Raw genomic sequence first — 14,403 nt, 5'->3', positions numbered from 1 at the left:
GTAGCAGTTGACAAATGCCTCCATTTCTTTCTCTTTCTCTCTTATCTACCTATCCCTCTCTTACTCTCTCTTCTGTCCTTCCTTCTCTCTCTCCTCTCCGCTGAGTATCTCTTCTTTGTGTCTTGGAGTGAAGCAAGCTTGTTACATGGAACATGAATCGCTGGCGTCAGCAGACACGAGGTCCCGTCTCTCGAGGGATGTGACAGGAGAGATATCGGGTTATCCCCGTTGATGTTACAATGTCGCCAGGGTGAACAGACGTGGGATGATAGCAACAGATACGCAAGGCTGGACGTCATCGGAGCCAGCGAGCAAGTGAGCAAGTGGCGATACCAAGATTAGGGGCGATTCCTCGCTGGTCTCCCATCGATCACGGGAGGGAAGGAGGGAGAGGAGTGGGGGTGGGGGGGGGTGGGTGAAGGGGAACCCAATTACTCCAGCTATTTCTCTTCCCAAACTGGCAGAGCATGTGTCACTGAGTACATCACTCATTCATGAAAGCTTTGTCCATGGGGAAACACATAGGTACCACATCATACATCTACTCTAAACTTCAGAAATACCAGTATGCAAAACTTTGCCCCAATCTTGCTGGTACTATAAATACTTGCTGCATCGATACTGCAAGTTCCTTTATGATAGAAAAATACAACCAGCAATCTCCAAGAAACAACCTAATCTGATTTGATTATGGGCAAAAAATGCTGAACTCCACATCAAGTGCAGTGTTAATACTGCCAAGCTTTGAAAACTTGGATTTGCAGTTTACTTGCAGTATGTCATCAACAACAAAAAATATTATCTGAGTAACAGATTTGCACAATTTCTTCCAAATTGACAGAAACAAACACAAATTGAGGGGGACTTTGAAGTTGGTCTCCAATTTCATGAAAACATGCAGGAGGAATTCAACTCCAGCACTGCACTCTGAAAGTTTTTCCACCTCTGAGGTCCAAAAACTGAGTCATCCATAAACCACCAGCTTGCTTTACCAGTACAAGGCTGAAGTCGACACCGGCCTCCTTCCTATTCATGTCCCGTCTGCTATGAGACCATGTTTTCGGAAACATTAGACCCACTCGAAACCAGTACCATCCACTGCCATAACACGCAGCCGCCCTCACTTTCACCGTGAATGCCCCCCAGTGGTGGGGAAGTTATTCATAAACACACCTTGTGATATAGGCCCCTAATTGCCAATGTAGTCAGAAATGCAATCGGCAATCTTTTGTTGGATACATGTTACAGACCCAATGCAAATTGTATTTGGGCTCTTTGTCAAAATAGGCATCAGAACATGCTCGAATACAAAGCCTGTTGGGTAGCCGAATCCTCTTTCTTCTGAAACATCAGGATGCTTTTCCCCTAAGGAAGGATTTGGTGACATACATTTTGTAGTTTGCCTCAAAACACCTGCTGTGCCCCAGTTTCAGTTTCATATACTTCCTCAACTGTTTTGGAAATATATCAGTGATGAAAAAAAAAAAAAAAAAAACCAACAACTTCATAAGGTATGGGAGAACCCATCTAGCTCCTTAACAAGATCTGCAATTGTACAGATAGCTTGAAGGAACAACATGTACATGTACATTGTAAATACCATATATGATCATCTGAGATTAAGAAGGGCATAACTCCATATGTGTCTCTGCACCTCGAAACAAACAAAAAGTCGCCAGACATGAATTTTTAGTTAAGACCATATTCTGAAAGAACAGACTTTAAGCTTTAAAATGATGTATAACTCAAATCAAATGGACTCTCCTAACCTATCTAAATATTGGAAAGAAAGCACAAACTCAGGAAAAGTGTGAACAGAGAAAAGAGGCTCTGAAGTACAGTGTCTATTCAAGCGCTTAATCTTTACCAAACCGTGCTGGCTGTGCCATGAATGGGACAAAAAACAGGAAGTAAACCACCAGGGTAACAACAATGAAGAGATTATCAGATTAAACTGAAATTAAGCATGCCTCATTAACACATTCTGTCCATAATTAATGCCAACTTTCAAAGCAGTAGCATTATCCTTTCAAAAGTTATTAGAGTTGAAAGTGAACAGTGTGGACAAGGTTTTTCAGAAATGAAAAGGGGATTCTAAAGACACACCTAATCACACTATTCTACCAAAAATGTTCGAGATAAACTGCTAAAAAAACACACTTTCCTGCCCGTTTTATGATACCAAATTTTAGCATTCTGTAAAAGAAGACCCGCTCTTTCAGAAAATATGAAAAAGTCAAGTTCGGCTACGTTGACCCATTTCACTTATTTTCAGTCCTTACGCAAAATCAGTGTGTGCGACTTTATGTTCGTTTTGAGGTGCACGGTCACATATGTTCTCAAGAGTACTTATGCCCTTTTGGTACTCCACTAACAAAATTCCAGGTGTCTCCATTGTGGTCTCTATTTTGACAAAGAAATGACTTTATTCCTGTACATTTCATCTCCCCCTCCAAAAAAAGAAAAGAAAAAAAAAGCAAGAAACATTTCAGAAATCTGGGTACTTCTACAGCGGAAATTTCTGTCAAACAAATGGGACATCAGAAAAGGAAGCACAACATAAAGGACACATCTGTGAGGACAGTATGTGACTATCAAATTTGGTCATCAAAGCACTGAGAGTATATTTATCCAAGAAAAAAAAAACAAAAGACACACAGGATTCATCTTTTGTTTATCTTCATGTCATCTTTCCTCTAAAGAGCATTTGCAAGTTATGGGTAAAAATATTTCTGTTTCCTTGTTGACATTTACAACAAGCTGACAAAGCAGAGATAAAACAGATTTGGATAGCTTCTTCCATCACACCTAGATGCTAATGAAACTCAATGTGCTTGCTGAAATAATCTGTAACATCCGAGACTTTAATTTCCTGGGTAGAGGTCACCGACACATCACAATGTTGACAAGACACACAACACACAAAAACAGAACCATTAAAAACTTTATCACTTTACCTTTGATGTCAATTTTGAACGGCATTCCCGGTGACATGATGTCATAGCTGCAGATCGTGGAGAAGCCTGGCGAGCAGTCGTCGTCGACCGCCTGAATCTGCAGAAATTTGTGCGGCATGCTGCCCTCCTCCACGCGGGCCTCGTATGATTTTTGTACGAAGCGCGGTTTGTTATTATTTGGATCTCTTACAACTATGTGAACTTGTGCTCTGTCAATAAGAGAAACAACACAAAACAAAACATAGGAAATGGCTTGATTACTGATCTGCTCCAAAACACCATCAAAATATGTACTGTACCAGTGTGTCATGGCAATCCATGTTAAAAACTTTTTTAATATGTCATACATTTTGAGAAATATACCAAGATAGGTTTTTAATGCAGATGGGGCTGACTTGTGTGGTTGGGGAAATTTTTTTGAAGAGTAAAAAACTGATGTTTTTGTTAAAAAAATGCTTCATCAAGAAAAAAAATTAAAAACTTAATTTGCAAGTTCCTACATGATCTCTTATACATTTTAAGTATGAATCTTCAAACAAATTTGTTTGAAAATGGTTACTGAATGCTTTACAAAAATCAGAAAAATTTGGGAGACTAGATTTGTCTTAAACTCTCAATATGACAGCTGCATTTGGATATAGACCAGTTCAAAAGAGGTTAAACATCTTTGTCCTTTCTATTCATCAGAAATCTTCAAACTGACAATAATAAAATCTTCATTCAGACTTCTGTGGGCCTGAATGCTCATCATGCATTTATCTTCACTGTACAGCTCAGTCATAATAAAATTTGACAATTTCTTGAATTGTGCCATCACAATTCAAAACAGTGTCTTCAAGCCTTATCACTACACTCAGAGCTAAGACACAACTCCTTATCTCTGTATGCTTCCTTTACTCTGCGGGTGGATAGCATCTTCAATCCAAAGAACGATTTGTCAAGATTCCAATCAGAACTAAATGTTCTCCAATCAGCAACGCTCTCTGTTCTCTTTTCTTCAAGTAACTAGGAATATTGTCCTCCCTCTATCTCCCTTACTCTCTTGAAATGGGATGCAAACTTCTGTCACAAACTATAAACATGTACTCTCAGTGCTTTTTGTATGATATATATTCTCAAACAATCACACTCCACAAATATCTGATAGAAAGGACCTAAAGTTTATAGTAAGGCATGGATACTGTGTGGTTAGAATCTTTTCAGAGGCCCTCATTAATTCATATTCCATAAGTCTAAAAAGAAAGACAGTTTGTTTGTTTAAACTCATGTTGATTATTATTCATCCAGTCCAGTGTAATCTCAAAAGTTCTTAGTTTCCAATCCAGTTTTGTGATTTATAAGAATTTTGGAGTTTGTTTGTTTGTGTGTATAATAATAGTTTCAAAATAGCACAGATTTTATTTTGATCTTAATGTTGATTTATATTTACATCATTATATCTATTTTTTTCATCAGTGTCGACTTCGTAAGCTTAATCATCTGCATCGTAATCTACATCATATACACTGACTCAATGTTGTATGTGCGTTTTTTTAGGTGATTTGAGTATCCTCTGGATCACCTTCTGTATTTGGGGTTTTTTTAATGTATGGCAGAGACACATTTGAAAATCAGCCCTAGCTATGGTTGAAAAGGCAATTCATCCCATGAGTGGAAAATGAATAAATAAAACTAAAATAAACAAGAAAAAAATTTATAACCAGGCACACTCACTTTGGAGAGGAGAGGTGGGGTTTGCCACAGTCAGTGGCCTGAATGTGAAATAACCACTCGCGATTTTCGTCGCAGTCCTTCACGGCGGCGTTGATGGCGCCGCTGACTGCCTGGATGGCCCCCGTTCCGGCCGCCTGGTCGACCACGTTGATGACGAAGGGCACGCTCTCTTCGATGCTGAAGGAGCAGATGCGGCCGTTGGTGCCCTCGTCCATGTCGTGGGCGACCAGGGCGGGCGAGAGCATCTCTAGTTTGCCGTGTTCGTTGATCTCCCCTCGGAAGATCTCCTCTTCCCAGAATGGTGCATGATTTGATGTGTCTGTGGATAACAAATAAGAAGAGAAAAAACACATGCTATAATCATCTTGATGCTGAAGCGGTTGTCATGCCATACACCTTACAATGTACACAAAATGTTACCGTTTAATGAGCTCCTTTCATTGTTCTGTCATATATGCTTGGAGCTAATTTGCATCAAAAGATGGATGCATAAAATGATTGTATGATTAACATGAAAGGGCAGTCATCTCCACAAATACATTGTGAGATTATTCAAAACATACACACAGACTCAAACATGCATTTACACAAACTTTTATTTTGTTACTTCAATGAAGTTCCTTTCAATGCTATTGAAATCATATTCACAATGAAACAATTGCACATAAAAAGTACAGCATGTATTTCATTCATGACCGCTGTCTGACCATATACAACATGCCCACACACACTGACGTCACCATCCTCAACTTTGATCACTTCATCTATACTACGAGCAAATTCACAAATGCCCGTCTGAATAATGAATGCAAAACAACCAGACTTTCCTCTCACACTTTCTGTATTACTTGGTCTACATAGGCCATGGGGTGAGGCTGAAAAAGAGGCTTAGAAAATGGGTTTCGTTCCAGCAACACTGGCACTACTTTCTGAATACGGAAATGTGATGTTTTGTACATCCTAAATATACTGTAAAAAGTTCTCCTCGAAATATCCTGTAGTTTTTGCGAAAATCCATATTTTATAAACTGCGACCAGCAGCCCAATACACATATCGTAATGGGGCTGTGAACTGTAGCATACAGGATCATGACGGAAGTTTTATCGCGGACAAATATCAACTTAAAATCGGAAAAAAATCTTCAATTTGAAGACTTATTGATAAATTTGAAGTATTGATAACAGAGTTCGTGCAAGGTTTGCTTCTGCAAATAGTTCCTTTCTGTTCAAATTGATGACTAAATGTGACTCGGTCGAGAGGAAACTGGGAGAACTACGCTGAATTGACGGTCAGCGCAGGCGCACACATCACTGCGCACAAATTTCGAATCCATTGACTGGATATTAAGCTGTCTGTGTGTGCATGCGCTGGCCGTCAATTCAGTGTAGTTCTCCCAGTTTCCTCTCGACCGAGTCACATTTAGTCATCAATTTGAACAGAAAGGAACTATTTGCAGAAGCAACCCTTGCACGAACTCTGTTATCAATACTTTAAATTTATTAATAAGTCTTCAAATTGAAGATTTGTTCCCGATTTTAAGTTGATATTTGTCCGCGATAAGACTTCCGTCATGATCCTGTATGCTACAGTTCACAGCCCCATGACGCTATGCGTATGGGGCTGCTGGCCGCAGTTATGCGTATGGGGATGCTAGCCGCAGTATAGTTCCCATGGTGTTTCTAAGCTGAAATACATACAGTGTATACACATTTGTAAAGCACTGCTTTTAGCCATATACCTAGAAAAAAAAAGTGAAGTTTTGGCTTAATAGTTGCATTATATCTCATGTTTCAGCTTTTCCTGATGCTGGCTATGCAAAGGAAGACAAGAGCAAAGTGGTTCGAGACCATAAGAGAGAGAGCACTGACTGACCCTCAGAGGTCAAGGCAAATGCCTTATATTCTGTTCAAAGACATGTTATTAATCAAATGACTAATCATTCAAGGCAAAAAAAAGAAGAAAAAATTCAGTGCGTTTGTTTGTGTGTGTGTCCGCGTGCATGTGGGAGAATCTTATTGTAAACACACACACACACACCCTCACATGCACACACACACACCCTCACATGCACACACACATACGCACACACATAGTTATGAAGATTCAATATACCCAAGTGTATTAAAATATTATTCTACGTGCCTTGGCCATTTATCACATCAGCATCATAAAAAAGATGATCATAAACATGAACACACACAATGATATAATACATGTATTGATCAGTGCATTACACATACACAGGTGCATAAAAACGCTGACATATTATATACACTCACACGCACACATACAAACTCATTTACACACATGAGACATTACTATTAAACAGATCATATTGTTTATCAGTAAACATGTTTTTCTTTTCTTCTTCTTCTTCTTCTTCTTAAGAAGCTTTAATATACTTAGATCACATAGCAGTCATGTTGTTCATGAAATATTATACAGTACTTTAGAAAATTTAATCTTCATAAAATTTCTTGAAGTTTTCATTGCTGTCATTAGGTTACAGCATGGTGGGACACTACCTCCTTTCATGTAAGATAGCTCAAAATGATAATCAGTCAAATTTTCTAGTTTTAATAAATTTCCTGAAACATTCCATGGTCCAAATATCCTTGAAAGGGTGTAAAAGTTTTGAAAAATGCCAATATATAAAATAAAGGCAAAATTATAGTTTACCCATTCATGAGTGAACACTGTTGGATTCTGTATTGGAGGCAATGTGTACCTGAAAATCTTGGAGAGAATAAAACAGGTTTGGCATTAAAAATTATGATAACATTGCAATTAACTTCCAATATCAGAGGATCTGTGCAAACCTGACTAAACTTATGCACAATTTTCATTTGGCTGGTGTGTATTAGTTTTAGCAAACTGATTTTGTACTCACACCTACATTGTACTGACCTTTCTACATGAACATTCTGTTTCAGTATTAATAATATTTACATATTCTTTTTCCCAGAGTGGGAGAAACAAATTTTAATTGTAGTCATTCAGTTTTATGAAAAAAAACACTTAGGAAAACATCTTTGTTCTTAGAATAATTCAACCCTAATCAAATCATAATAGTGGGCAGAAATGTTTGCTAAAGGGCGAACAATCACATACTGAGGCAAGGAGTCAAAACATGTTGCATAAACATTGGCATTCAAAATACAGGAAGCAATCTGTATTACAAAGACATTTTATCATGCACAACTTTGGTAAGATGTCAATTCTTGAATATCAATCACATTGACCAAAGAACTGGTGCATATACAGTACATTCTGTTGTTTCTGAACTTTGCACTGAAGTTCTTTGTGTATGTGTGTGAATGTTTCAGTGGTGTATATATATTGCTCCATTTTATCAAGGACAACTTATAGTAACATGACAATGTTTTCATGCTTCAATATCAATCATATTAACCTATTTCCCTTGGCAAGTAATGAGCAGGTTGACTCTGTTGCAAATGATGCATTTTACAGGCAACACAGCAGAACCTGAAGAGCTTCCAGAAGAAAATCTTGATCTTGATGTGAGCGTCTTAGGGGAGGAAACAGATGCTCCTGCTGACGGACCAGGCTCCTCCTTCAGCTTTCGTTTCCTAGCGAGATTCAGGCGTTTGCTATCTATAAACCTCTTGTAGCACGTTTCATGGAATCCTATTCAATACAATGGAGAAATGAACAGCAATGATTAGCCATTGGATTTTGTTAGGGGGAAAAAAAGGCTAAACGCTAGAGGGAGGGGTTGAACATTACACTCAATATATCATTAAATGTACGGTAGACTATTGACTGCCAATATTTGAATCTTGTAATTACCAATAGGCCCTAGTACTATGCCAGGTATTCATTAACACCTCATGATCATTGTCATCATCAACTACTTCAACTTGTACTTGCAGTCCAATTACTGATTTTAAATTACATCTACAGCTTTCAGCACCTGATCACATGCAATATCAATTATCATAATTATGAATACAACTGCCTTATCATCATTAATACTAGTAATCCTTGGCCTTTCACTATCGCCACCACCCACTGCTTTATAGTTTGGCACAACATAATGGCAATCATATGTTTTAGGGAGTTTAATTGTTGAAATTATGTTCTTGTCATTGTTGGTTTTTTAGACCTATTTATATCAAATATTAATAAGTTAATTTAATGAGATGCTAAATGTGTGTTTTGAGGGGGGATTCGCCAATTTCGGGGTGAGAGAAACAGGATGGATTTTTAATATTAATACTCCATGGCCACGATTATGAAAATATAAATTTACATGCAGTTTAGACCTTTTTCAATCCACTCTATCCAGTCCTGTGTGTCAAGATTTTCACAAAACAATATCACCGATCAGCCACATCAACCTAACCTGGGCTGTATAGAACAACATGTGAAATTACATCTAGGCTACATTATAACGGCGCTATGCCATGCCAAGGTGAAATTCAAGATAATTTATCTAAAATGTAACAGACACGCTAATGGCTAAGCTACTGCATTAGCGCCCATTATAACATACACAAGCAACGTTCATAACATAGCTAACGTTGTACTTGTAGTCATCATGGTCATTAACATTACGCATATAACATGAGAGAGACTGCACTGCAGTGTCGACTGCTACGACTGTACGCACGTAAACTAACCTGTACATTATCCTACGTAGGTTGCAGTCAGTCCCCCGAGCAGCTGAATCACTTCGTTCTAATTCTGGTCTGCGATTTCACGGTCTCCCCCACTCAATTTGATCCACTCTTTGGCACACAAAATAGGTGTCGTCTATCTTAGGTTTGTCATGGCCGTGAAATTTTCAAACTTCATCGATGTTACATGCATAATAACGCATCTTAAAAGTTTCGGCAGAGCAGACGACGTAGACGCATCGACAGGCTCACAGGGGGCGGCCATTTTGACTCGTAAACGATAATTCTCGATTCGGATTGGATAACATACATCACATGATCGTTCGCGAATGAATATCGTACACGGCAAAGTGTACATATTCAGCTCCTCAGTGACAAAAAAGTTCATTGTTTCCCCCTAAATTACCAAAATACTACAGGAGGGTTTGTGTCGAACTTTTTCCTGTAGCCTTTTTGGTTATTTGTTTACACGTAGCTGTGGAGAAATTTTAGTGCCGCAGTTGTCGGAACGAAACAAGCGAAAAAACCAGCTCACCCCATGGCCTAACAATTCACATCATGACTGTACTAGATAGAAAAGTTTATATCAATTACAAGAGGCTAAAATTGAGCTTACACAGCTCTTTACGGTACGCAATGACCTCATCCATTATCATACCATGAGGGTGTGGGTATACACATGCATACAGTGGTGTGTATGTGAATATCTGAATATCTCCACACACGTGTATCGCTCTATCCATACGTGTTCACTAAGTATATTTTTTGTTGCTCATATATGGAAATATGTACAGAGTGATGGCTGGACATGTAATACCAGATAGCATTTCTACAGCGCAACAGGAACCGAATGAAGTCAGTCTTCTACTGAACAAATCCATTAGTTACTACTCATCCCCATGACATTATATGCAGACATTGGACATCCATGAATTACGTGGGAGTTGATTAGAAACGCTGCCCAGTGTGATTGCCTTATTGATTTTTTATGGCGAGATCTATGACACATACTGCTTATGAAAATATGGTGAATCACCTTCTCTCCCTGGTTAACATTACCTCTTCCAAATGAAACTATACTGCACACAAGTAATTTGTACGTGCCCATCTTTAATAAGTATTGCATCTTCCTGCAAACTCAAAACAACACACCCAAATATTTTACCAATATTTGTTTTACAGATACATACACCTGTAAGATGCATACAAGCACATGTACACACACACACACACACACAACAAACAAACACATACAGGGGAGAAAAAAAAATCATAGAAATGCATATCAAACAAACCAACACACACACACACACACACAAAATATACAGTTTAAGCACAAACATACAAAGTTGTACACTGAACAAGACTTCCACATCTAGACTGGAATTTACACTACACAGAGGCAATGTGCATCCTCTCATTGGTTGGCGCCCGTGTACAGCTCCGATATAGTATGGACTCAGCACACACACACACACACAAACACACACAATGCCATTTCACACTCTTAACGCAATTCTCTAGTAAACCACCACCCCCCCCCCCCCCCCCCACAGTCGATGAGATCGTATGACTAACGATGTACGCTCAAATAGCTGCAGCGCAGACCAGGACAGCGTTAGGTAATATGCTGTCCCCGCGGAGTTCACGTTTCCAGCGAAAATTACCTCACAGTTTTGTAATCTAATCACCTATGCCCACACCACCACAGAATGCCTTTCCAAGATAATTCAATTTGATCTCAAGGAGAATATCACTGTCATCACAATTGTCTGCCCAATAAAATAAAGGACACAAAATAATGCTTGTCTGCCTCACATGGAAGGTTCTCTTCACACTTCAATACTCAATCAGTATTATATTCAAATTTCTTTCTCATAAACACAAGTCAAGATAACTATAATTGCACTATGAATCTGATGCTCAAATTAGATCATACCTATTTCAGAACTTAATACTCATTTTTCATTCATTTTTGATATACAGCTCATAATTTTTCTAATGCGTCAAATTAACACACTTCACCATTCACTATCACCTAATATACATAACCAGAAGCACATTTTTGCAGATACACAGAGTTCTATTTTCTTTTCCTCTTTTCTAGATCTTTCTCTTTCTCTATCTTGTTATTTTCCATTCCCTTCTTTTCTGGTACAATCCTAGTAGTTCTATTCCATTTGTGTATCAATAAAACCACCGTAGAAACTCAAACTGTCACATATATCAAAACCCATCACTCAGGGTAGCAATATATACAAACAATAGATATGGAAATCACATATGTACATGACTCAGAGCTGTTGACCTCTGCACTTTTGACCATCTTAGCCTCCTTTCCAGGCTGTTGCTTGTTTGTCTGCATCAACACCCACCTGTCATGAGGTGCCCCCTGAAAACGGTCTCCCCCAACGAAAAGCCTGTGAGAGCAAGTCTACACGTGAATCAGCCCCACTCTCATCTCATCTTTCTACCTTTTCTCCCTCCCTTCCCGTCCTCCCCTCTCTCTCTCTCCTCCAGCTCTCTCCTCCGTTGCCGTGGATGCATGCACGGAAGATGAGTCATCATCCAGTATCTCTCTCGCTCTCTCCCTCTCTTGTTGCGCGGATGACCTCCCCCTGCTAATGGAACAACCTGCCGCGGTCGTTATGGTCGGGGCGTAGGGAGATGCACTGCTTAGCATCGGCAGAGAACGTCTATATGGCCGGCCACACATATACGCAGTATAAACAGGCGGCACGTCATCGCAGAAGTAGAGGCCTCACACGCAAGGTTAGGAGGCAGAAATGATGGAGGACATCTTCTTTTGCCATTCTGCACGACCTGTCAATATCCATGAATCAATGCTGCTCAATTTTTTGTTTTTATTATTATGAAACAGATAAAGTGTACGGCTCCCTATCAGTCGTGGCATTGCTTTGCTGTTGTTGATGGTTTTCGTTTTTGTTTTGTTTTTTGGTGGGGATGATGTTTTGCTTCCATACACAGGCAGCTTTAAATAGGTGCGAATGGATATTTCTTGGTTGTCGATAATTCATTTTGATTTCTGTGGCTATCGCTTTCACCTTTTCATTCTTCTCACAGCACGATGTTGTGTCAACGTGGGGGGCATGTTACAACATCTTTATTATAGATAGGTCTTGGTTCATTCGGTATACAGGCTATGTTATCTTCGGCAAACAGGTTTCATAAATTCTGAGAGCATTAAGCCTTGTTTGGATGCAAATTGGTAATCATATATTACCCATTACGGTGAAACCACCAAGATAATCAAATTGGGCACCATTATAGCACGGTGTTTTCGTGGACCCATACTCATGGTCTCTCTTCTCATGTACACACTTTGTTCTACACTGTACAAACAAACACATCACAAAAGAAAGCATGCAGAAGACTTAAACTTGGTAATATTTGAAGAATGCTAACAGAGGGATAGTTGTAAATATTTATTTGAAAAATTTAAATCATCAATCAATCGAGTTGACACAATATTCTAATGAAACCACTTCTTCCTCCATCAACCCCCCCCCCATCAATATATTGACGATGCACACCAACCATTCACGCATCCACAACCTGCCAACAAGCTAATTGAATTATCTCCATGGCGATGCCCAATGTGGGACCCTAATGAGCTCCACCAGTGACCCATTTCCACCAGAGATAGCATCTCTCCCTGCAGATACTCTCCCTCCGTGAGAGATGTTTCTATTTCATCTGAAGAGAGAGAGCGATTTATACAATTTATGAGCAATAATGGATGTAAACAAATAGCCCCATTTTTTAACTCCACTTTAAAAAGGTCACTAGGCTGGAAATATAACTTTTCCTCAATTTAATTTTTTGTTTTCAGTATTTTAGTATTCACAGCTGCTCTATATGTTTCACTGTGTTAATATACCTAATTCAAGTGGGGCAGAAATATATATCTTTCAAATGTAATGTCATCATTCTCTCCACTCACACATCTATTATTTTTCTCTTTCTCTCTTTCTACTTCTTTCTCTTTCAATGTATCTATTCATGCATTTGTTCCTTTCTACATCTATATTTATCACATTTTTTACATCTTGCTCCATGATCATTTTATTTTCTTGAAAAAAAAAAAGCAAAATTAACTATTGAAAAACATGCACATAGGGCAAAAAAAAGAAGAAAAGCAATGCAAAATTAACTGTTGATAAACTAGCAGGTTGGCCATTTCTAGCTTTTGGCTCTTGATTCAGAGTTTACAAATGACTCAGTAGGATTATGTCCTTTTTTAGTCCTGTGTTTTCCAGAATCAAACTCGGTCCGGGATGAGCAGACTACGGTTTACTGTCAGATAAGCTTCAGCCCCATGCGAATTCAGTCCAAAGGTTATCACCTATCTCATTCTTCACTCGCAAACCAGCAAACTCGCCACGGTGTGCGTCTGAAATATAAACACATATTTTGCAGAATTTCTCCTCATTTTCTCCCCTCCTCCTCCTCCTCCACAGAGTCAAATGTCAGAGAATGTTATTCTTTTAGGGACAACGGGAGCTCCAGAAATCAGATCGGCACAAGGTATCCCACCCCCCCCCTCTCTCCCCCTCCCCCCCCCCCCCCCCATCTTCCTCTATACGTCAACAACTCTATCTTCATGCAAGTCTTGAAATATCAATGTGATGCTACTGAATATCACGCAGGGGACCAAAAAGGTCAAATTGATAATAATATCCATTGAAAACCCAAGAATACTGACTGTTCTATCACGCTACGGCAAAGGTATACACACTGCCTCAGGTTTTGTGTCTAAACTGTAACCCACATTTTGCAGCTCAGATATTTCATTTCTCTCTGCAACTGGTCTTGACTTTGCAAGGATTGATACTTTAATCTCCTGAAAAATAAGTAATGTTGTAACAAATACACTCAACACTGAGTGCAATATGACTAAAAAGCATTCAAAGAACAAATAAAATTAGACATAGGTTTCTGTAAAACTATAATAAAAGAGAAAGAACTGTATTTACACCTGTACACATATTGATTATGAGAAACTAGTGATTTTTTTTTTTTCAGCCAACCTATTTGTGTGCACAGTTATGCTTTTAGTTTAAAATGTGAT

At 38.8% G+C, this 14,403-nt stretch overlaps 1 protein-coding gene across 1 annotated transcript in view; it reads right to left on the bottom strand.

Moving 5' to 3' along the window:
- The window catches only part of LOC139745491 (calsyntenin-1-like), a 132,597-nt gene that overhangs the window by 75,614 nt on the left and 42,580 nt on the right, over positions 1 to 14,403 (bottom strand). The window contains exons 2-3 of the mRNA XM_071655884.1: positions 4,671 to 4,989; positions 2,958 to 3,166 (exon numbers count right to left, since the gene is read on the bottom strand). Of these exons, the coding sequence (XP_071511985.1) occupies positions 2,958 to 3,166; positions 4,671 to 4,989 (528 nt within the window). The remainder of the gene's footprint in view (positions 1 to 2,957; positions 3,167 to 4,670; positions 4,990 to 14,403) is intronic.

This window comes from Diadema antillarum, unplaced genomic scaffold (assembly GCF_040938485.1).
Source record: "Diadema antillarum isolate AM-2024a unplaced genomic scaffold, OU_Dant_1.0 seq00001270_RagTag, whole genome shotgun sequence".
Lineage (NCBI taxonomy): Eukaryota > Metazoa > Echinodermata > Echinoidea > Diadematoida > Diadematidae > Diadema > Diadema antillarum.
This window is presented reverse-complemented; position numbering and strand designations above follow the sequence as displayed.